This window comes from Talpa europaea, assembly GCF_964194135.1.
Source record: "Talpa europaea genome assembly, chromosome: 2".
Taxonomy (NCBI): domain Eukaryota; kingdom Metazoa; phylum Chordata; class Mammalia; order Eulipotyphla; family Talpidae; genus Talpa; species Talpa europaea.
This window is the reverse complement of record NC_140068.1, coordinates 62315652-62341573: the sequence shown is the minus strand read 5'-3', so window position 1 is coordinate 62341573 and position 25922 is coordinate 62315652. Positions and strand designations below refer to the sequence as shown.

Genomic DNA, 25922 nt, shown 5'->3' with positions numbered 1-25922 from the left:
AAAGAATCTAAGAAACATGTCTAGCAGGTAATACAGGACAGCTAGCAGGCAAAAACAGGTCTTTCTAAATCCAAAACTACTATACTTTCCAGCACAACACAATGGCTGCCACTCCAGATACCTCCAACTACACACACCACAGAGTTCAAACCCACTAACAACCTTCCCATCCTTTAAAGTTTTAATCCAATGTATCCCAAAGAGATAGCTTTAGCATGAAATGGAGAAAGAGAAAAGAGGATCATTAAAAAAAAGAATTTTTAAAAGGACATACTGAGGTACAGAGAACAGATATTAAGATGAAACCATACCTGCTACTCAAATTATTGAAACCAAATTTCTTTGCAACATTTTGCAACATTCTTATAGGATCATTTTCCCCAACATTTTTTCCTTTTTTAGAAGGTTTAAGTTTACTTTTCTGCATTTCACTAATTTTATGAGCTTGATTACTTTTGTAAACTTCAAAAGCTGACTTCTGATTTTCTTCATGGCAATTCATTTTATTCAAATGAGAATCTGGAGAACCTTGATATTCTTCCGATTTTATATTCAAGTTTATTCTTGGTTTGAAGCCATGAGTTAAAATGTCACAATTATCTGTGTATATAAATTGCAAAAGGTACTCAAACAAGTCAGGATGAACCTTCTCTACTACAAAGAGATGGCATCCTGCAGAATCTTCATCTTTCCGGTAAACATCTGCAAAGTCTAAAGTAGCATTATCTGAAAGAAATAATTTCTGAAAAAAGTCAGAACGCATTGCCAAAATATATTTATGTGCAGGAAAAATTCTATTGCCAACTTGAAATGTCACATCATGGATGTTGTCCATTTCATCTGTTTCCTTTAACAGTTTGCCAAACTCTTCAAAAAAGGATGAGGAGGACACAGCTGGAATTTCATAAAGGCTAGAAATGAAACAAAAATCAATTTTCACTTTCAATAAAATGAAAACAACAAAAGCATCACTAGTCAGTTCTGCTTTTAAAGTACAATTTCTTTTTTATTAAGCTTAGAAAATTTTAAATTTGGTATTTCCTAAAAAGAAAGAAGATTGGACATAACCTTACTGTATCACACTTCAATTTTTTTCTATTCCTTTTTAAATTTATATATTTTCTCCTAAACTAAAATTATAATAATTAAGTTTTCCTTTGAAAGCAATATTCTCTATTTCCACAAGAATATGCTAAATTAAATTCAAATTACTTTCATACAGATTTTTTATTTTATATTTAAAAACATTCAAAAAGGAGTACAATTCTCAACCTTTTCCTCTTTCACATTTTTCACAAATGAAGAATACAGTGTCCAAATACTTCCAGTGCAAGATCCCAAAAGAAATCAATTCAAGGGCCTCCCCTGGTGTTGCAGCGGTTGAGCACTGGGCTGCGAGGCTGCCTGCAGCCTCTGCAGCGCAGGTTCGTTCCCCGGCCGCTGGTGAGGGTCCCACAAAATAAATAAATAAATAAACAAATAAATAAATAAATTCAAGGAGCAATTTGGATCAACTCAAATTGAAACTCTAGAATATAAAGGTAAATACTCAAATATACAATCAGTATTTTACCCTGATTGTTCAGTATTGTAGGAAGGAGATCATACCTTCCCAAGCTATATTTCTAGATATGGGCACCAATCTTAATAGTTTGCCTGAGACTGCAGTTTCCCAGAAGAGATTTTCAATGCTCAAAGTGAGACAGATATGGGCAACAAAGGATGGATGGTCACATTATTTCTAGGATTCTTTCCTCTTTAATAGCACCTTGATGTTTAACTTAACCTGTTATGTCTCTAATGTGACTTAGGAAATTTGCAAGAGGATTCCTACTGCTCTACAGGTGACTACATCACCTACCACTTCAACATTTTCAATAAATATTAGTTTGTAAACTAAATAGAACACTCATCATTTCCAGTATTACAAATTCCACCTCTAAGTTACCCTGTAACATGATTATATGACTAAAGTCTCTACATGATTTGGTGACAGCTCTTCAATTAGAGTTGCTCCACAAGCTACTGAAAACAAAATAAGACACAGTAATTGTTCCTGTTAACAATGAAATTTAATACATACAAGTATACCTTGTTTTAGGATCTGACTGCAGGATTGCAAAGTTGCATCCACTTGGATCTGTGCTGACACTAACAGCTCTATGGGCAAAAGTAAGTTTTTCAAGTCGGATTCTTTCATATACATTATTTGTATCAGAGATATAAGACACATCTGATGAAGAATTATGTAGGTTTGATAAAATCTCTGCTGAAAAGAAAATAAAAACTCCCATAAGATCAAGGTTTTATTGAAGCATAAATGATTTAAAATTAAGTGGAATTAAAAAACAAATATGGAAATATTTCATATGTATTAAGTCCTTTTGAAGAAATACATCCTCTCCAACACAGTTTGCAATCTATATACATGGATTATATTATAGGGGAAAATCTTGGTGTGTTAATTCTCAATTATCCATGGTTTAACCCTCTCAACAAAATACTCTCCACTACAACCAGTTATTTTTCTAAAGAGCAAATCTAACATTATATCAACTCTTAAAATTCTTCAGCTTGCATTAAAAAAAAAAAAAAAAAAAAAGGTAAGGGGGCCTCCCCGGTGGCGCAGCGGTTGAGCGCTGGGTTGCGAAGCTGCCCGCGGCCTCCCAGGCGCTGGTTCGATCCCCGGCTGCTCCCCGGCCACAGGAGGAGGGTCCCACATGGCGCGCAGACCTCTCCTGCCGCCCGCTGCTCCCCTCAGCAGTGTACTTCGGTTCTTCTGCCTGCTCTGCTCCCCGCTCTGGCTCTGGTGAATTCTCTCACCCTCCCGCGCTTCTGACTGTACCCAGTGCATGTATAAACAAAACAAACAAACAAATAAATTAAAAAAAAAAAAACATGCTTCTATTAAAAAAAAAAAAAGGTAAGCTAAGTATCTTCATAATCTGCTTATTCCCTCCTTCCATCCCCTTTCACCTTTTCAGCAAATATTTGTGACCATACTCTGCTATGTGATACAGTGATCATTAGTCTATACCTAGTGATATAGTGGGGAAGAAGGTAAATATTCCCTATATTCTTGGCATATATAATTGAGCAGAAAAAGACATTAAACAAATGGTTTATATCATTGTAAGTCAGATCAAGGCTATCAAAGAAAGTACAGAGATCCTTTAAAAGACCATTTAATAGCTCCCCCACCCCAAATAAAAGATGTGATTGAAGTTATAGCAATGCAAATGGAGGAAAGGGGGAAATCTTCAGAAATATTTGAGATAGAAGTGACAAAACTTTTTGATTGACTAGATGCAGGGGGCCAAAGAAAACATGGAATCAAAAATAAGCATTTACTTGTTGGAAAATGCTCAAAAACAGATATGTGGATATGACAACATGAATTCAAGTCAGACTATTATATATATGACTAAGACTAACAAGGCCATCCAACATTTACAGATTGAGCTTGCATTCTGCTTAGTCTCTCAAATTCACTATTTAAAGGTTAAATCTCATTTTCCCAGTGTTCAGTTATTCCAAGTTCTATGCTTTCAAAAACCTTATGTGCATAATAGTTTTGTCACCATGAACTATAAATACTTAATCATGTAAGGTCACTCCTTTGTGGCTTTATGATTTTGAAAAATGTTTATTTTTGAGTATTTGTAAATGTGCTTCATATATAGTTTTAGCATACTACTATATGCCAGGAAATGGCAAGTGCTAAGGATATAGTATAACAGTCATGACCCTTGACGTCTTACAGTCTAATTCAAAACAACCATTAAAAAAAAAATCACATGGGCCTCCCCGGTGGCGCAGCGGTTGAGCGCTGGGTTACGAAGCTGCCCGCGGCCTCTGCGGCGCCGGTTCGATCCCCGGCTGCTCCCCGGCCACCGGAGGAGGGTCCCACATGGCGCGCAGACCTCTCCTGCCGCCCGCTGCTCCCCTCAGCAGTGTACTTCGGTCCTTCTGCCTGCTCTGCTCCCCGCTCTGGCTCTGGTGAATTCTCTCACCCTCCCGCGCTTCTGACTGTACCCAGTGCATGTGTAAACAGAACAAACAAACAAAAAACAAATAAATAAAGAAATAAACATGCCTCTTAAAAAAAAAAAAAAATCACAATAATAAAACAGAAAAACAATATATTTAACAAGTAGAAATGCTATATGATGAAAATATAAAGGTGCTCTTAAAAGCAAAATAAGGTAACTCAATTTAGATTGAAAATTAGGAAAAAATCTGATGAAATATAAAGCTGAGATGTGAAAAATTACGAAAGATTTTGGGACTGATCATAGCTAAACAAATAAAAATATGTAAGTCAATGTGACTGAAGAGTGGTAAGTAAAAGGAAGAGAACTCAAAATCAGTTCATATATTCAATATATATATATAAGGGTCAGAGCATGGACCGTATAAATAATGTTAATGAAATAAGAAAACTATTAAGAGTTTTTTAAATACAGGAATGTTATGATCAGATCTTAAAAGCTCACTGGTAATCAGCTGAGAATAGATTAAAATGAGACACGTGTGGAAATAAAAGAACTTTCTGACAGTAGTTCACATAGCTTGCGCTAGGGTAGGAGCGATCAGATGAAAAGAGGTACATGAACTCTAGTTTTTCTGGAAAAAACTAATTGAATGGATAATTATGAATGGCAGGGAAAAATGGACTAACAAACTAAAAAACAAGTAATCACAAGTTTATAAATTTTAACCAGACAATTTAAAATGAACTACATAATATATAACTTCTTATTTTGAAAGGTAGCATCTTAATTAAAGCTATCCTTTATATTCACCAAGGAATGAAATAAAATGTGTTTCCAATTATTCAACAATTGTTTAATAAAATTACTGTACTTTTAAGAATTCTTAACATTATTCTTAACAATTCTTAAAGCATTATTCTTCCTGTGATTTCCAAGTTATAAGATGTACCTCCTAAAACTTTCATTTCATATACACAAATAAGCTTTAAAAAATGTACATATACATATAGCATAAGCAATGAAATCTCAAGAAAAGGAAGGTAGAAGATGTCAAAACAGTCTAGGAAGTATTTTTGGTTTTTTGTTTTTGTTTAACTACACACGTTCCTTTGCTGAGAACCAAGGCTAGCAACTGGCAGTAGTAAGCCATGGTTACTAATGGGAATGTACTATGATCTCAGGGTATATTAAGATGGTTAAGGTTGAAAAGTACAGACATAAGTGGACTGAAATCCCTCTGTATACCTCCACACACACAAACCAAAATCAAAAGGAAAGACATAAAGGGTAAAACCTAGTAAACTATTAACACCTGTCAATTGAGCTTAATAATACTTGAAATTCACTGAAAAGTACTTTTAGTACCATTCACATAAATGAACTGACCTTTCTTTTCAGAATTTTTTCTTTTTTCTTCAAACCACTTCCCTCTAAATCCTTCTCCATCCTGTGTGACAAATAGAACTTCATTTCTATTTAAAGCAATATCAGAAATGAAGACTTGGCGGGGATAGGCCCATCGACATTGCTTCAGAGAACTGCTAACTGATTTCCAGCAAAATACCTAAAATAAAACCAAATAACACTGGAATACAAAGCAATACAGTATCTGAATCACCAACAACTGAAATAAACTGAAATCAAGCAACATCTTCAAAATAAAAGCTCTGATAAATACATTTCTTTTTCCACTGGAAAAAGATACTATAAAAGATGGTTTTAAAGAACTGTGTCTTTCAAAAAGTTTGTAAAATATGAAGCATTAAAAATTCTTCAAAGATGTTCTTAAGAAGTAATTGTCAATAGCATTTGTTTGGAACAAACATATCTACTATAATACAAATGAAAAAGAAAAATGTTAGAGCTAAAACTGAATGTCAGACTTGTAGCACCATCTTATTTAAAGTACAATGAAAAATTACCCCACACAAAAAAAATAAATTTCACTCTCATGAAAAAAAGGAAATGTAGGCATAACTCAATTATGTAATGAAAACAAATTATCAGGGACAGAAAAATAACTGTCAGACTTCAATGGCATAACTCAATTATGTAATAAAAACAAATTATCAGGGACAGAAAAATAACTGTCAGACTTCAATGACTTCTGAGTGATTTTACAAACCTTACTGTTCCTGAGAAATGGTTCAGGGGCTAGTGTTTAGGGAGAGACAGAATAATGAGAGATGGAGTACTGGGCTTCCCAATCCAGATTCATGCAACGTAGTAACCCCTTCATTTCTTTCATGTATCAGCATTCCAAGAAAATTTCACTTGAAAAATATGCTAATTTAAGAGTTCAATTCCCTCATAAATAAAAAATAAACACACAAAATACTATCTATCAAGGTTACTCAAAAGTTATGTACAGGGCCTCCCTGGTGGCCTAGGGGTTAAGTCTCAGCATTATCACCTGAAGGCCTGAGTTTGATCCCCTTGCCAGGGAGCTAACCCACATATGGTCCTGCAGACCTCTCCTGTTTCACCCACTGCTCCCCTCAGCAACATATTTCAATAAATATGCCTGTTCTGCTCCCCATTCTGTCTCCGGTAAGTCCACTCATCCCCCACATCTCTGGCCTATACCCCAGTTCTTCTTCAAAACAAAAAATGTTATGTACACACAAAAAGACTGTATTGATTCCTTAGAACTCAGATTTCATAATAAGGCTAATTTTGTGGAAAGTAAATATCCAGAGGTATAAATTACAACAATACAATCCTTATTAATATAAGTGAAACACATCTCAAAGTCAAACAAATTTTTTATACTCAACTTTTTTTTTTAAAAAGATTTATTTATTTATGCATACAAGAGCTAGGGTGTAGGCCAGAGGCGTGGCAGGGTGGTGACAGGATTTACCAGAGACAGAGTGGGAAGCAGAACAGAAGATGTACTGAAATACACTGCTGAGGGGAGCAGCAGCAAGAGAGGAGAGGTCTGCCACGCCATGTGGGTTAGCTCCCTGGCTGTAGTGGCTGCAGATAGCTTCATAGTGCCAAGACTTAACCCCTTGCGCAACCAGGGAGGCCCCTATGCTCAACTTTGTAATGTAATCCCACGCCTTTGTTCCTTCCATTAGTACAAACTGAAGTTCTATTTCTAAGATACAGCTTCCTCTATTACAATTATCGATCACAGTAGATTTATGCCTACAATGTACTAGGTGAGTGGAATTTCATGAATAATTAAATTTCTAAAATATCAAACTTTCTAGCACTTTTAGAAACCTCAGGAAACATACTATTTCTAGTCTATAAACAAAAACCAAAAAATCTGCCTATCTAGCCAGAGTATAAAATTATTCATTGTCATTAATGTATAAAATACACTTTTAAATTAACAATCTTACTAGAGAAATGAACTGATGTTGGCAGAGGGAACTAAAATTAAAACCAAATGAAAAGAGATGAGATATTTTATGTCTCAGTAGTACAATCTGTTTTACACATTTATATATATAGTTAGTTCTGCATATGTGAATATTTGGATAAAAATAAATGAGGGGAATGTTCCAATTATGGATAAATGTTTAATATTGCTTAGCTTTTATTTTTTTAAAGAAGTTGGTTATATATCTCCTATATATGCAATTTAAAATCATTTAATATTATCAAGTATACATCATATAAGCCATTAAAATCCCTTATTTCCATTTTAATTAAGCACAGTAAGTGAAACTTTAAACTGTAGTTCAACAAAGCAATATGCACATTAGGTTAACTGTCACTTTGAAATACTAGCTCCTTTCTAATTAGTACTGGATGTCAAAAATAAGTAAGCAAACTAAGTCAATACAAAGAGTCACATCACAGCATTATCAGATTTTCTGAAGCTATCAACTGAGAACAAGTTCATTACACTTTTACATACACATACTTACCCTCCCAGCTCCATCCATGGCAAGAACGCAAATTTTTTGACCCCCATTCTCTTTCAAATGTTCAGGATCAACCTTGTATTCCATACATCCCCCAGAAACAAGAACTTTTTTCAAGTTTAGTTGTCTGGATGATAAAGAAAATGCTAGATTAATATGGTTTCTAAAATACATATGCTAAACTTATTTTCTTTTCCTATGTGCTTTTTTAAAAAATTTGGTAAATCTAGTTGGTCTCACATTAACATAGAAATACTATGAGCTGATGCAGAAAAAAAGTCACTTTCAACAAGCATTAAATATACCTATACTCATTCTATGAGGCTAGAATGAAAAAGAAAGCAGGTTCCTTAACCTTTAAAGAGCTACACTACGCTTTCTTTACAGTTCTAAATACTGATTCCTTTTTGACATTTAAAAATTTTACATACAGTAAAATTCACTTTTTGGTGTATATAAATTTTGACAAAAGTGTAATCATGTACCTACCACCAAAATAAAGATGTAAAAGATTTTTCACCCCAAAACATTCTCTGAAGTCCTTCTATAGCAAACCATGGCCTTACCCCCAATCCCTGGCAACCATTTATTTGTTTTCTGTTCTCCAGTTTTGCTTTTTTCAGAAAGTCTTATAAATTGAATTATACAGTAAGTATGTAGTCTATTGGGTCTAGCTCCTTTCATTTAGCAAAACACATTTCCTTTTATGGTTGAACAGAATTCCATTATATCTGTAGCATAGCTCTTTAGCCTCTGAAGTTGAAATACATCTGGTTGTTTCTAGTTTTTGGTAAAGTTGCTATCAATACTCATGCTGGTCCTCCCCTGTGGCGCAGCGGCAGCATTGGTTGGATCCCCGGCTGCTCCCCGGCCACCGGAGGAGGGTCCCACATGGCACGCAGACCTCTCCTGCCGCCCGCTGCTCCCCTCAGCAGTGTACTTCGGTGCTTCTGCCTGCTCTGCTCCCTGTTCTGGCTCTGGTGAATTCTCTCACCCTCCCACGCTTCTGACTGAACCCAGTGCATGTATAAACAAACAAATAAAACATGCCTCTTTAAAAAAAAAAAAAAAAAAAACTCCTTAAAAAAAAAATACTCATGTATATGTTTTTGTGTAAACATAAGCTCCTATTTCATACTTGGATAAATATTTGATGGTGGGACTGTTAGGTCATATGTAAGTATATATTTAACCTGAAAAGAAACTGGCTCCTATGATGCTATACTAATTGTATCCCCACAACGCATGCTCAATTTATAAAAATTACTATTTGAACAATAATCTAAAGCAATTATTATGAATGGCAAGATGACTTAGTCTTTGGTAACCTTAGTCCCTTTCTGTAAGCTATACAATGAAAGCTTCCTCCCTACTAGCAAGTCCTTCCTTCCCACATACTTTTTTTTTTTTATTTTATCATTTATTTATTTATTTATTTATTTGTTTGTTTGTTTATTTATTTATTATTTTTTTTTTATAAATTTTATTGTTATATTCCCCATACAATTGCAGCCCCCCATTCTGACCCCAATCCCTCCCCTCCCGCCCCCGCCCCCCTAAAAGTGTCTCTGGTTCATAGTTTTTTGTTGATTTTGATTTTCACTTTCTTATAGTTATTCATTTTCCTGGTCCCTTATTTAAGTTTTCTAGATTCCTGCTATGAGTGAGACCATCCGGTATTTTTCTTTTTCTTTTTGGCTTATTTCGCTGAGCATGATCCCTTCCAGCGCCATCCATGTTGCAGCAAATTGCCCCACATACTTCTATTCACACAGATACATGCCTAAATCCCCTGCCCTGCTTGCTAATTCAGTCTAAGTTTAAATGACTGTTAAAAAGTTCCTAGGTATACTTGTATTTTAGCAAAAAAAAATTTAGCAAAATGTCAAATATGAACAACCCTAAACAAACACAGCTCCCGTGAAAAACATCACTATTGCTAATAGTTTACCCACTAGTAACATACTTCATTACAATGCAAACAAACACAACGTGCCTACAGCATTATGAAGCCTGCCTATGCTAATGATTGTTCTGTATTAAATTTCAGATATTTTGCTTGCATTTAAAAGAGCTATTTTTCTTCTCAAAGTTTCTACGATGTAACGATGTAACAATCCATAACAAAAGAATTTCCTTAGTGAAAACTTGATAACTCTTATTTACATAATTTAAAGCTACCCAGGCAAATTTCATGTTAGCTAAAAACAAATCTTAGTATTTCACAAATCACCTCATACTCAGTGAACAACCCAGTCAGTGCTAAAAATTATGTTCACATTTTCACCTTTTTTATAACTGAATATAACCTATAACTGATAACCTCCCAAGCATTATGCATAGAAGCTGTGACAAATGGATACTGGACATTTTCTGTTCATGAAGAAATTTTTTTTTTTAAGAATACAAATAATTCATTTTACAAAACTTGGGTCTTAATATTTCACAGCTAACTAAGGCTTAAGAAATACTAGGAAATTTTTTTTAATCTTTCACAAAAAGTCACTCTCTCCCCCATCACCTTCTCCACCCCAGCCAACTATTAAAATGACTTGGCCAAATGTTTTCAAAACAAACACTATAAATAATACCAAATCCTTTTAATAGAGCAATTCCAAAGTCATTTCTTGGCATAGGTGATCTTCATGGCATGGAATGGTTATGATCTTAAATTCCTGTAATACACCACTGGCAGTTCCAACCTGTCCAACATTTTCAAACTCTACAAAAGTAATCTCATGCTTCTTGGGTATCCAACATACTTCTTTGAAACCAGGGAACTGATTAATCAGCATGGATAACATCATCTCATTAGTCTCCTCTGGTAAATTATTAAAGAATAAATTATTAAGGGTAATCATGGACCTGAGGATCTGGTGTTGAATTTCCCTGAGTATGAGTTGAATTTGGTATTCACCAGTCTATTTGTTTGCAGTTATTGTAGTCTGTTCTAAATTTTTGGCTTTTTTCTTTCCCTTGTCAGCAAAAGCATTGTGCTTTTAGATATTATATCAGAATATGTATTTGCATACTGGATTTGTATGCCATTTACTATAAAATGAAAATCATTGTAACTGTCAAGAGGTAATTTCATGGGTATTATCTGTATGTGAAGTTACCAACTCACCACATTGGCAAAAGCACATTTTGTTGTATTTAAATGTCAATTTAAATCCCCAAATACATTTAAAGTTAGATAGCTACTCTCTAGAATTTCTGAACACCACTGCTTCCAATTATCACACTACTCTTGATTACAGTATGGGTATAACAGTAATCATTGTATTTGTGCCAATAACTGCATCTACTCATATTTATTACAATTATATAAAATGAATAAACTTGTCTAACAGTCTCAGAAGGATGATTTCTATAAAGGTTAAGTAGTTTGGAATAGCACAATGTGGAGCAAAAACTATTATTAAATCAGACATGGAGTAATCAACTGTACAAGACTGCAAATGTATGAAAAATGTAAGATTCTGTACTTCTCACAAATGTTTAACAACTTGCTCCATAAAACTGCTCAAAATTAATCCCAGTATCACATTTTAAGTTTGGTTTATACATAAAATTCAGGGAACTTTGGTGAATTGATCAATACTTAACCCTTAACTTTAGGATTTCTGACTTTCTGATTAGCTAGTCATCTGCCAGTTTACTGCATGCTACTGTAACATGCTTTCAGATGATAACAGGCTACACAAAATCAAAGATAAAAAGTTCCCAGTTTGGTATAAACACAGACTGAGTCCATTGTACAAGATCGGCTATATATTTTTTTAAATAAGTCAGTGCACAGCAGAACAAAAGCCACATATAACCAATGATGACATTGTCACAAACCAAGAATTATGATTAATCTAGTGCTGTGCATCTGAAGCATAAAAAAAGAAAATATATAGGTCATATTTAACCACTTGTTAAACATAATTCAGAAATACTGTTTTACAACCTACAAACAACTTTTTGTCACAAGATCCTTGCCAAAAAAAAAAAAAAAAAAAAAAATCAAAGGCAAAAATTCCTGACTTTCCCTCATACAAGAAGTGGTATTTCAGAGTATAGTGTAAAGTTGCTATTCAGATTATTTGCTAGAAGACTTGAATGATTATTAGTTATCTTTCACAAAATAGACCTACTTAGAAGCTATCTTCTTGCACTGATAGTCTGCAAGTAAGTAAATATCTCCCCTTGTAGTAACACAGACCGTGGCACCATCACTTGCAGCAACCAAAGAGAGAGCAATGTCCTTATGATGAAGAGCAGAGACTTGACGAGGAGCAGTTACACACTTTTCTCCATTGGGATCTAGCAAGTACCCTAAAAAATTATACAAGAAAACAAATCACAAAATATCCATTTTTAAGGATCCTATTTATTTTTCAGAGATAGTCATATCAATGATTTCTCACCCAGCTGGCCACCATTAAGTCCCATAGTGTAAACGGCTTCTTTAGTCCATAGTACTGTATGAAATCTGCCTGCTGCTACTCCAGTGATTGTCCTTCCTTTTAGATATTTTGCCTGAATCTATTCAAAAAGATAAAGAAAGCTATACTTTACTATGTAACTATGAAATAGCACAACTTTGCCAAGAGCCAGTAGACAGGGGTACTAAGTATATGGCGAATTACAGCCAGTGCCCCCTTCAAGTACTGACAGTTACCACCAATAGATCTCAGCATTAATACTGACACCCTGACTCTTCTCAGAACACTTTAAGTCAACAATTTTAACATAAAGTTGGCACAGCATAAAAAACAAATCATTTAATTTTGTTAACACGTAACAAGCAAAATAGGCATTCATTCTTATTTGAAAAACAGTACTTGAAAATTTGATACATCCAAGGTCATTCGATAGTGATATGATTAATGTTTGGTCCAGGGATTCTTTGTTGTGGGGGACTGTTTATTTTTTTTAAGATTTATTTATTTTATACAAGCACTGGGTACAGTCAGAAGCGCAAGAGGGTGAGAGAATTCACCAGAGCGGGAAGCAGAATAGGCAGACTGACGAAACACACCGCTGAGGGGAGCAGCGGGTGTGGCAGGAGAGGTTTGCTAGACATGTGGGACCCTCACCACCCAGCTGGGGATCAAACCGGCACTGCAGAGGCTGCGAGCAGCTTTGCAGCCCAGCGCTCAACCAAGGTGCCACCAGGGAGGCTCTGTGGGGTACTGTTTTGTGCACTGTAAGGCATTTAGTGCATTCCCCAGAATCTACCTACTAGATCCCACTCCTACCACCCCTATTCCGACCGCTCCCAGTTGAGACACCTAAAAACCCATCTAGAGGGCCTCCCTGGTGGCGCAAGGGGTTAAGACGCAACCTAAAGAGCTATCCGCAGCCACTGCAGCATGAGTTCAATCCCCAGCCAGGGAGCAACCCACATGGCGCAGCAGACCTCTCCTGACTTGCCCACTGCTCCCCTCAGCAGTATATCTCGGTCAGTCTGCCTGTTCTGTTCCCCATTCTGTCTCTGGTGAATCCTCTCACCCCCCCCCCCACCTCTGGCCTGTACCCCAGTTCTTGTATGCATTAATAAATAAATCTTTAAAAAATAAATAAAAATCCAACTAGACATTGCCAAATGGTTGGGGTTGGGGGGAGTTAAGAGACACACTGACCCCAAGTGAGAATATTCTACATGTCCACATCAACCCAGAGCACCAAAGTGACCATATGATGAGAATTAAAAAATAAGAATAAAATCTAAAAAATGATTAACCACAAATTCCATAGTTGATTACAGAAAATATATCTTCCAAAAACAATCACAAATTAGAGACTAATTCTTTCTGAGTCATTAGTCATTTAGAACGGAAAAGTGCTGGATTTAGATGTTCATTAACAAAATACAGAGATCTAATAATAATCTTAAATCCCAAGAATTAAATCAGTAAAGAAATAAATCTCTGAAATGCAAATTTTTATGTGCTGAAAACATATGTTAGGGGAAATGATTCTAGTAACATTAATTTAGCAGCAGTCCCAGTTCTGGGAACTAGAGGTCCCTAAAGTTGAGGAAAGTGCACCTTTTTGTGGTTATGCAAATAACCACAATTCTTTGATACAAAGACAATTCTTTGTTAAACACATATTGTGGCTTTTGGGTTTAGTTCCTCTCATAGTAACTTGCCAAGTTATGATTTTTGTGCAGAGGCACTCTTACCATGAAACCAATAAGCTTAGTCTCTCCTAGTTATCTCACTTAGAAGGCCCACTTCATATTTATAAACCTCATATTTTTTCTTAAGGAGACACTCAAAATTAAAGTTTCACAGCCCCAAAATTCCCCTCTACTTAGGAATATTTAAAAGCTGAATCTAGAGCAATTTGGTGCCTAATTTCCCACTGATTTCTTTCTCACTCCAAGTAAATCCAGTATGTAATATGATTATTTCTATGAAAAATAAAATACCTGCCACTGAAGAAGTATATACCATTGACTATAAGTAGAATAAGTTGCTCCATCAATATCTTCCATCTTTTTGACTATACTGATTTTATAGCCAACAGTCATCTTAGTGTTTAAAAAAGAGATTTTTACCTGTCTAGGTACATTACAACTGGAAGGTGGAGGAATAATTCCTAACTGATGAAAAATATTTAGACCAAATGTATAAACACATCCATCATCAGTTAATACAATAGTATGATCTTTAGCAGCTGCTACTTGGGAACAATTATGGCCACTTAGTCCTTCCACGAGTCTAGGGACCTACAAAATAAAATTAAATACAGTAAACATTTATATAGAAATGCAAATAAAATATATTTATACTATGTACAAAATTACATCACCACTACTGACATATAACTGCATCTATCACAGGTACTCTGGAAAGAGGCAGAAGACTTTACTAGGATATGGATACAGGTTTATTAGTAAAATATAAAATCTCATCAGGGCATTTCAATAAAATAATTCAACATGATTTTTGAGCCCTTAAACACCTAAGTGCAAATTTGCTGGTGTGAATAAAGAATTCTGCAGCCAAGGTACTCAGTGTATAGAAAAAAATGATAATTGGTTAGTAACCAAATATCAATATAAAATACATTCTGTTGAAGTTTCCTCCCCTGGATTCAAAACCTAATTCTACCACTTACTAGCCATTTGATCGCAACCTATTTTTTTTATTATTTATTTCCTTATATTGCTGTTAATTTTTAGATAGTATTTGATATCTCTTCTCTTTGGAGTCTCCATAGTTCAATCACCGCAATACCTGTGATCCATCACCATAGTTCCCTGTGCTCTTCTCTCCCATGTTTTGACCCTTCCTTTTCTCCCTCCCCTGCTGTATGCCTCAGATCTATGGTCAGCATGCAAGTTTTGTCTTTTTTCCTAACCTTTTGTTCAGTTTCTTTGTATTTCACATTTAAGTTAAACCATCCAATATTTATCTTTTTCCTTCTGACTTATCTGGGTTAGCATAATCCCTTCCAGTCCATCCATGTTGCCACAAATGGCATGAGTTTATTCTTTTTGATTGCCAAGCAGTATTCTGATGTGAATATATACATACACAACAATACATATTCTTGAAAACTCATCTGTTTTGGGCATTTAGGTTGCTTCCATATCATAGTGCTGCAATGGGAGTGCAGGTTTCCTTTCAAATTAACATTTTTGTGTTCTTTGGGTAGATTCCTAGGAGTAGCATCTCTGGATCATATGGTAGATCCACTTTTAGTATTTGAGGAACTGCCACACAGCTTTCTACAGTTCCTGGATCATTTACACTCCACATTCCCACAAGCAGTGTAAGGTTTCTTTTTCACCACATCCTCACAAGCACTTGTTATTTCTAGTTTTTTTAATGTGGGCTATTCTCACCAGTGTGAGATATCTCATTGTGGTTCTGATTTGCAGGGCCCTGATTTGCAGGGCCCTGATAAGTCAACCAAATTTCTTAACTTCTCTGTGCCTATTTTGCTTCCCTTATTAACAGTATTTTAGATAACAGGACTGATGAAAGGACTGAATCAGTTGGGAAGTATAAAACATGGAGTAAGCAATTAATAAATGATGGCTATTAGTATTGTCATTGCATACAAAACAAGGAAAATAAATACCTATCACCACTATTGTGTGGCCTAAGTTAAAGTAATGACACTACATGAAAAGCATAAACAATAGCTGAAACATCATAAAACCTCAAAAAAAAAACCAGAAGCTATTATAGCTTTCCCTTCCTTTACAAGTGCTTCTGATGATAAATATAAATGTAGTCCCTTCAAAAAAATTTTTTTACCTTAGAAACAGGCAATTGTATGTAATGATTAGTTTCTTCTCATTAGCATTAAATTTTAGTAATATAAGAATCAATTTTATGAATAAAAAATGAAAATATTGGCTCAATATTTAGACCATGAATACTTCCATAAGAAATTAACAATATAAAAAAAAAAAAAGAAATTAACAATAAAAACTTGGACTTCATCAGGAAGAGGGTTTTTATAATTGCTATAAGCAAAATAAAAGTTTTCTTTGACGCTTTAAATTTTTGTATTATAGTTAAATCCTTAATTTGAAAGTATGTTTAAAAAGCAATCAATTTTTTTAAAATCTATTATCTCCTTATACTTGGTTATGGAAAAAATGGTTTTATTACCTAAAGCTCCAGTTTATTAAATTTTTACTTAAGTTACTTAGGCTGTATAATGAGATTTTAATTACCAAGCATGTCTGTTCATCTCCATGACCTAAACGGCCTCCAGGACCATGACCACAGGTATAAACCTGCCCTTTCTGAGAGAGGAACACTGAGTGAAATTTACAAAGCACCACCTGAGAAAAAAACAAGAAAATGCTATTAAACTTCTCTGACTATAATATCCTTTATTAAAAAACAAAAAAAATAACAGAATATTACCATTTGTTTAAGATGGAAGATGTGTGCATGGAAATTCAGTATGCTTTTCTCTCTACTTATATATATTTAAAGTTTTCTGCAATAAAATTAATATATATGCTTTATTTTAAAACTATGTCTAAAAACACTGATATATGGCAAAAAAAAAAAACAATGAAGGAATTAAGTATGTGTTAACAGAAGAGAATCAGTAAGTCTTAAGTCTTAGAATATAAAAGGAGTAGCCAGTCCAATCTTTTAAAATCTCAAACAGTAACAATGAGCAGAGTAACAGAGGATGCATAAAAATTACCAAACAGTAACATGTTATTAATGAAAACTGGGGAAATACCTTAAGAGTATTTTCAGTAACATCACCTATATATGGGTAATGGGGATATATGCTGTGACTGACTAGCAATATCTACCAAAGGCTCTACACTAAATCAGGGTGTGAGCAACATGTACGTTTGCCAGCCCTGCTGCAACTGCTTACCATGCTGCTCAACTCTCTCACATTCATGAAAGCCTCTGACACCAGGCTTATGACTCCTGTCCCACCCTCTTTCATTATCCCAAGGTCCATTTAGATGGCTCACCAGAATCCTAGATTTCATGATACAACTCTACAAATTACAACTCTAGTCACTCTTCACTCCTATGGTTCGTATTCCTGGCGTCTCAAAATTTAATATTCACTAGACTTTAATTCTTCTATTTCATTTTTTAAAAGTTGCTAGTTGTGATATATTAGGTAATAACTTTTGTTATTTTAAAAAAAAAAAGTATTCAAGGGAGCCCTAAATACAGCTCCCTAAATAGATGGCATATAACGTATCACTAAAATATTTTTGAGCTGAAAAGGGAAATAGAGATGATCTCAATAGACAGGTTCTAACATATAAGCCTCAAGATTGAGAAACTGAGATTTACATCTCTAAGTAGAGAAAATTTAGGAGTAGCAAAATTCACACTTCATACATGTTAAATTTAAATGCAGAGAATAAAACTGCAATAAAGCTCAAAGAAAGGCTGAGGCTAGATATAAATTACATACATTTGCACACATAGAGGAAAAGATAAGTATGTCAACAGTAACAAAATCCATGGAAGTGGAAAATACTATCCAGCACAGTAACACAACATTGAAGACCAAACCTTTACATATATATCAATTAAAATTTTATGATTACTTAAGAACTCAGGTTCACTTATCTAAAGGTAATAATACTAACCAAAACAAAATCACTTGAAAACAATTTGAGCTAAGTTGTACCTTTTTACAATTAAATGTCTATATAATGCCTTCTAATTTCTAATACTGCTTGCAAAATATCTTCATTTATGGAATTTTATCCAGTATAAATACAATTAAGGCTAAGAAAATCTAAAATAGATTCAATTTTTTCATTAAAATGTTATTGTATCTTCAACAGTTAACATAATCCAAATAATAAAAATACCTGCTTTATATAGACCCCACTCCTGGAAAATAGATCCACCAACTCTGGATGATGTTTGCTATTCTGGGTTCCATGACCCAGAGTGAAATTTGTATTATCTCCCCAAGTGTAGACATCTGTAGGATCTAAAATGAAAATCAGTTTTTATACTCTTTCATATTTTAAAACAAATTTTTATTTTAAAGTAAAAATTTTAATTTGATATTTTAAAATAAATATCAATTTAGTGCCAATATAGACATACTCTACTAATCATTTTACCTAAAATGACTTCTTACAGGAACTAATTTAACTACCATATTTTTAAAGATGCTGCCAATAGCTTCTTTAAAATCATGAATATATATATTAATATATAATTCTAGGAATAGAAATAAGAAAATCCAAATCAGCACAGATGTGTCTCAATGTAAGCAAACTGACATGTTTTCCCTTGTTTCTTTACAGCTCAAGTTTAACTGTCAAGTAATACCACCTGTCATATCCACTTAGTTTCCATAAAATATAGCTATTCTAAATGTAAGATATTATTAATACATGAATGGAAAGGCCCTGTTTTGACAGAAACATTAGCTTACAATAGTTTGTTCTTGATAGATATAAAATCACACTTTCAATTAGGGTAGTACCAAAATAAAGGGGATAAAACTTAATTACAGCTAAGTTCATGACAATCTTCACTTTTATTTGGGAAGGTCTATAAAGTTACTGAATGAAGTTATAATTGTAACCTGCAATAGCATACAAAGTGGAAATAAATGAGACTGTCTCCTTAACTCACTCATTACATGCAAATTAGAATGCCTCATTAAAACCTCTTTTTCTTCCAATTTCCACTTCCAAAGCTTAAAAAGGCAAACAAATTGGAGGGGTTAGTGAAATTAGAAAAATTTGTGCATAAAAATACTACCTCAAATACTGATGTGACTTTCCGGATGCACATTAATTGCAGTAGTCACAATTCTAAATGCTTTCCCACTTTAGGCTATGTTTTTACTGTTATATAAGAAACTGAAATTGAAAAATGCAAAATAAATCAAAATATCCTAAACAGAAAACCAAAATATCAATATATGCCAAAGTAAAAATCCTCTGCACATATCCACACACAAAATCCTAATAGAATATCTATTTGTAGAATTTTCTTACCAGTAGTTTTGAATACTACATGAGTTGGTCTATCCTTCATTACAAGATCCAAAGCTGACAAGCCTTCTCTATCTTGCATATACAGACTAACACCATGCTAAAAGGAAAAAAGTATACATGTATTTTAACTATTATCTTAACCATTTCCATATGAGTAACTTCTTATATACTGAAATGTCATATGATCAAGCCCATAAATACATTTTAAAAATGAACAGCTAAAAGAAAACAAATATGCAATACACATTGGAATAAGGGTGGGCCAGAAAACATGAAGAAATAAAGTGAACTAACTGGACATGAAAGTTGTCCACAATAAGGAAGGTATGGTTGCCAGGAAAGCCCTAGATCTGGATCCGTGCCTGTATGTACATGTATATACACACACATACTTTTTTTTCTATTTAAAGTCATACCCTATACCCACCTAAGAAATATAAAGATTTCAAGACAGTAACAGAACAAAGTTTATATTGGAATTTACTTTTACATATATAATGTGATCCTCTATGCTGTGTCTCTATTTGCCTTGAATTCCATTATAGTTATTTCCATTCACAATCCTATTCTTTAATATATCAATTTGTGTCATATATTTTCATGTCTCTACTTAAATATTTATACCATTATGTAATTGTGGGCTTACAAATCACATAATTAGAATCTATCTTTAAAAAATCTGTGTGTTTTAAGGTTGAATTAAAAGTAATGTCATTTTTTATCTCCACAATTCAAATTCAAGCAAAACAGAACACTATCTGTCCGACTTTTTTATTTTTATTTTTTTTAAGATTTATTTTATTTATATAAGCACTGGGTACAGTCAGAAGCGCAGGAGGGTGAGAGAATTCACCAGAGCCAGAGCAGGGAGCAGAGCAGGCAGAAGGACCGAGGTACACTGCTGAGGGGAGCAGCGGGCGGCAGGAGAGGTCTGCACGCCATGCGGGACCCTCCTCTGGTGGCTGGGAGCAGCTGGGGATCGAACAGGCGCCGCAGAGGCTGAGGTCAGCTTCGCAACCCAGTGCTCAACAGCTGCGCCACTGGGGAGGCCCTCTGTCCGACTTTTTTAAAGCAGTTAGCACACCCTACCTCTATCACCACAGTTGTTTGTCTTTCAAAGTATAACGGTGGTAAAGGGAGATGTCAAAACATTCATGGTTCATCTCAGCCTATAACTGCCCACGTAAATTGTGTGAAGAGTGATGATTTGTGGGGGTCTCCCTGGTGGCGCAAGGGGTTAAGCACAACACTATGAAGCTATCCAGTCTCTGCAGCACGAGTTGGATCCCCAGCCTGCCAGGGATCTACCCACATGCGCAGCAGACCTCTGTCTGGCCTGCTGCTCCCCTCAGCAGTGTACTTCAGTCACTCTGTCTCTGGTGAATCCTCTTAACCCCCGCACCTCTGGCCTGTACCCCAGTTCTTGTATGCATAAATAAATCTTAAAAAAAAAAGGTGATGATTTTGTATCAATTAAAATAGAGATGAATCTATAATTGTAGAATGCATTACTGAATATTAAAAGTATCTTTTATATTTTAAAAATTATAATGACATAACAAAGAACATTCAATTCATAGTAATATACTTTAAATTCTAATGGTGACATGTTGAAATGCTATTTTGTGTTACTTAGGAAAGTGAAATCTTCTCTTACATTGAAACAACCGGTTCCTAATAAATTAAAATTCTGTCTTCTAGAAGGCTGTAACATTTGATTTCACAAGAACTGTCAATGAATAGAATTATACCCACATTAGTGAGTTAACAAGAAGTGAAACAAAAATCAGAAGTTATCTAAGATCTAAATAAATTTAAAATTGTATGTTACTATTTTCAAAAAGTTAGATATAATATAAATCCATGTAGAAAGACCTGGGTATGGTCTTTTAAGAGTAAAAAAGGCTGAAACTGGGGCACAGTGTTCCAAATGGGATCCCAGAAACTTAGATCCCTGCAGATTTTATTTTGCCAGTTTTATAAACTTGTCCTAAACTTTATATATAAACCAACTGGACCCTAGTAAAGCTACATATTTTTGATTATCCTAAGTACTCCCTTACACCCCTCCCCCACTGCATACAGGATTAGGAAGTTGTGTTTTTTTTTGTCTTTAAATCTTTCAGGTATGATGGGCTCTGACAGTAATCTGTTCATCTTCAACTCCAAAGTTAATCGGGCCAATTTGTTTATTAAAGATCAACACTTTACCCAAAACAGCAAACTCATTAGCTTATTAAATATCATATAAGTACAGACAAGGCTTAGAAGTGTGAGCATTTCATGCAAGAAGCAGGTGGACTTTAGCTATTCCACTGAAAACCACTGGTAACATTAATTGAAGATGTCTACCAGAAAATATAGAAAGCTGTTTTTGACTGTCTGCCCCAAAAACAAAACATGAGATAAAGCATGCAGGTAATTTCCTTAGGAAGAGATCTTACAGAGCAGTCGTGAGGAACTAGGAGAGTAAAAAATCCAAGGACGTAAGAAAAATTCAACACCAGGGTATGTTTCTGAGTGGACCACTACTAAGGACATTTGTATGATCCTGCCAGGACATTCTGGGAACCTTATGAAATATAGAGTAACTGTCACAGAATCACAGAATTGTTCAATCAAGGCATAAAAGGGGGATTAAAAAGTATTTACCACAGGTTCCCGTTCTTCATTAGCCAAGAGTTGCTCTACCAAGGGCTTTAGCTCTCCATTACTTTTGGCTGATCATGTATGAGTGCCACATCCTAGGGGCACAAAATAAGAGGCATGCAGTACATGCCAAACACAGGTGCAGATCACACCTACACAAAGCTGCTAAAAGCCTGTGCACATCTGGTTACCACAGTTGGTTTTAGAATAATAAGGGAAGTCAAAATGACATGAAATAGTTCAGCACAATTATCTGATGCACTCATCTTTCCAAACTGGTTATAAGCTAAGTTGAATGAATTTAATAGTTAATGCTGCCCATGTACTGCCAAAAAAAAGTCAAAATCAAAGAATACGTTGAGATTATAATCTCCGGTGGGATAAAATAAAGATGTATACTGCTCCTTTCAAGCTTATTCTAAAGCTTTGATAGTATTTTTGGATAAACTGGTTAGATGTCTGCCTACTTAAAGGAAAAAAAAAAGAAAAAGCAAACATTCTATTATATTCAAATGATAAGGTTTTAACAGGGTGGGGGAGGAGAGGTTAGATCAGTTATTCTATTTTGTTTAGTTATTGTATTTTAGTTTGTGGAGATTTGTCTTGTTTATAATTTGACAGTTAATTGCATTCTTCTGGTTCTCTAATCTATGTGGTATGATATCCCTCTATTATATTTTGCTTATGCTAACATCATTAGTTTCCTTGCATGAAAAAAGAGCTCTAATACACCAACATTTATTAAGCACTTTCCTATTAATTATTTGATTTTGATCTATCTCCTCCTACTAGAATAAAAACCCCCCAAAAAAGGATCTGGCTGTCTTGCTCACTACAATTTCCACAGCACCTGGCACATAACAGGTACTCAAAAGACAATTTGCTCCAAAGAGTTTACAAATGTTTTATAATTTAATTCAGACAATCTCAAGATTCGGTTAGCTCTTCCATGTACAAGGAGAAAAATAGCACACATAGTCCTAGAAGACTAACCACCAGTATTAAAGAACAATGTTATAATAATAAAAGGACACAACGAATGTAAACAGTCTTTGCCCGCTGTGTACCCCATTGTGGAATCAGAGAAAAGCTGTGCAAGATACACTATTTGTACATTAGCTGTTGTTAGACAACAAGCTTCCGCTAAGGTTTTGTATCTTTGGCAATGAGAAACTAGGAGTATGATTATATAATTATGTATTTTATTATGGTATTCAAAATATTTTAGAGCTATAAAGTTTTAATCAAATGCAACTTATTTAAAATGTGTACTTCTGTAGAGTTGCTTCCCATCAATGCATAATACCTTTACTGCTACAGAGGTCACCAAATATGAAACTGACATGAACACCCCTAACACTGCAGTCATTCCCTATAAAGAAGAATTGGAAGGCCAAAGACAAGACAAGACTGTGATAAAACAAATACAGATTGTCTAACATGAGAATACTAAATGAACAAAAGAGGTTTTTGTGGGAAAACTATCAGCAGAATGCATCCACTATTAAGTATCTATCATAGATCAGTAAGGTCCTGATAATAAAAGATAGTCAAGGCAAAGACAAGGTGGCCCAACGCAAAATTTCCTCACTACTCTTAGCCATGATAGTAAAGACTGATGATTTCTAAGGAGGAATGAAATGACAACTGGAGGAAAGCTCCAAAATTCAGGTTCAACCCCATTTCAAACTGAGGCTATAACTTCTTACATCTGAATGGCAACTGCTAAGGATAGCAGAAAATCCATGGACCTTCTCAAATACAACATGATTGGCAGTCATTCAATTTTCCAGCACAAACCGAATATAAGCTGAGGTTTTAGAGTCAGGAAAGGGTAAGAGCTGACAGATATTTTAATTCTTACTGTTAGCTTTACCTATAACAGAGATTACGTGGGGGAATTAAATAGTCAGAAAAATTAACAATGCTATTAACACTTAACGATTTTTTTCTTCACTGAAACACGCTAGGTGAGGAAGAAGGATCTCTTCATAGATAATACCAAAGTCAACATTTAGAAACTTGTCCAAGATAACAAGTAGTAAACATAGAAAGGTTAGCTCCAAAAAAAAAAAAAAAAGGTTATTTTTCTATTAATATATGATGAAAATTATTTTATCAGTAAATGTTACTACCTAAACACCATTACATAAATAATTTTTAAAAAGTCAAAAAAGATGACCACTTCAAAGATAAACTCCCTAATGTGACCACAAGTTCCTTGAAGACAGAAACTGTTTTTGTTCACTGGATCTTCCACAAACATGATAAACTTTCCATACAAAAGAAAACTGCTAAGTTTAAATGTCATGACTTCTGACACTGCGTTTCTAAATTGCAATCTGCAGTGAAATGATATTGAGGTTATGAAAATACTTCACTGTTGATTTACACAATAAACCTAAGTGATGTAACTTGTGTCATTTTAAAGTAGATAATGTTTATATAAAAGTAAACATTTTAAAATAAAAGATATATAGCACTAATTAAATGATATTGTCTAGGATTTACTTTAAAATATGGGATGGAGAAAGTCCATGAGGGGTATACATAATACAAAATTGGCCAAATATTGTTAACTTTGATAGGTTTAAAATTTTACATCATATAAAGTTTAAATAAAAAAGATATATATAGGATTTGAATTTTAAAGATATAAATATGGTTACATAGTAAATGATATCAAGTAAGATCCCTAAATCATTTTTTTGGGAAATGTAAGTAGAATCTATGAAGCAGATTAAGAAAAACATATACCACATGCAGTAGTTTTAAATAAACAAATGACACTTACCTTCAAAAGAGACCAAACACAATCAATATGTCCATAAAAAATGCTTCTGTGCAAAGCTGTCCATCCTGACTCCTTGTCTTTCACCAAAGGATCCACTCCTTTCTCAATAAGCCAATCTAACACGCCTTTCTTTCCACAGGAGGAAACAAGGTGAAGGGCATTTCTGCCAAAGGCATCCTTGATAGTTGCAGCATTGTAACAATGACTGGAGAGAAAGACCTTAATCTGGTTTTCACTCCCCTTTGTTACCACAGAAAGGATATCCAAAGCATGCTTCAGGGATCGACACTTTGATGTGCAGTCAGGGATAGAAGAATTCATCCTAACCGTTTTTTCTACTGCTTATTTCTTCAGGATAGTAAAGACTAATTTAAAAAAATTAGAAACCCAGGACATAAAGGTGCTATTCATGAAGATTTATAGAGAATAAATGACCCGTTTAGGATTATAATTTAAAATCCTCACAGCTATCATATAAAACTATATATCTTTGTACAATTTATTTTGGCACTGAAATCAAAAAATTATAAATAATTCTATAAAGTTTATATCAAGTAAAAGTTCTTTATTAAAAAAAAAAAACTTTCCACAGTTTATATATAAATTATTCCTGGAGTCAAGCACCAAGGGGGAGTGAGGAGGGGAATTCCCCCTCCACACTGTCTGATACTTTTAAATATCCATAATTGCAAGGGTGACCTGTAAAAGAAGTGAAAAAGAAGAGAAAGTAAAAAACACAAAATCCATCTCTCACTCTCCTCAAATACAACTATCTCCATATTTATATGCGCCTAATTGCTATTTTTAAAAAAAATGACTATCAACTTTTGACCCTGCATAGTATCTGTATTTATATTATGGAGCCCACCTCTTTCCTTCCAGAACCTTCATTCTTTCTCTTCTATATTTTTACATTCCATTAGTTATCACTGACAATAAACACACTTAGATCTACCATCTTTATATGAATCCCACCCCAAACCTTCACCCCCCCCCCCAGGAAATTATATCATCACCAGCACAAGCACAGTAACAACATTCTCATGATTTGTTTAGTTTTTACTAAATACCAGATACTATGCTAAAGTTATTCTCTCTGCCTAGAAGGTCCTTCACCATAGGAG

General features: G+C 34.4%; 1 protein-coding gene across 4 annotated transcripts in view; it reads right to left on the bottom strand.

Annotated features, from left to right (window-relative positions):
• Nucleotides 1-25119, bottom strand: part of IBTK (inhibitor of Bruton tyrosine kinase) — a gene marked incomplete at both ends in the record, with an annotated part of 58334 nt that extends 33215 nt beyond the window's left edge. For 3 of the 4 annotated variants that reach the window (XM_084228592.1, XM_084228594.1, XM_084228595.1), the window contains 11 exons: nt 312-911; nt 2092-2266; nt 5382-5559; nt 7880-8003; nt 12019-12199; nt 12292-12409; nt 14433-14603; nt 16569-16679; nt 18207-18331; nt 19356-19452; nt 24799-25119. In XM_084228592.1, the coding sequence (XP_084084718.1) occupies nt 312-911; nt 2092-2266; nt 5382-5559; nt 7880-8003; nt 12019-12199; nt 12292-12409; nt 14433-14603; nt 16569-16679; nt 18207-18331; nt 19356-19452; nt 24799-25119 (2201 nt within the window). Of the gene's footprint in view, nt 1-311; nt 912-2091; nt 2270-5381; nt 5560-7879; nt 8004-12018; nt 12200-12291; nt 12410-14432; nt 14604-16568; nt 16680-18206; nt 18332-19355; nt 19453-24798 lie in introns of all 4 variants that reach the window. The other variant, XM_084228593.1, reaches the window with a different exon arrangement.
• Nucleotides 25120-25922: the final 803 nt, after the last annotated feature.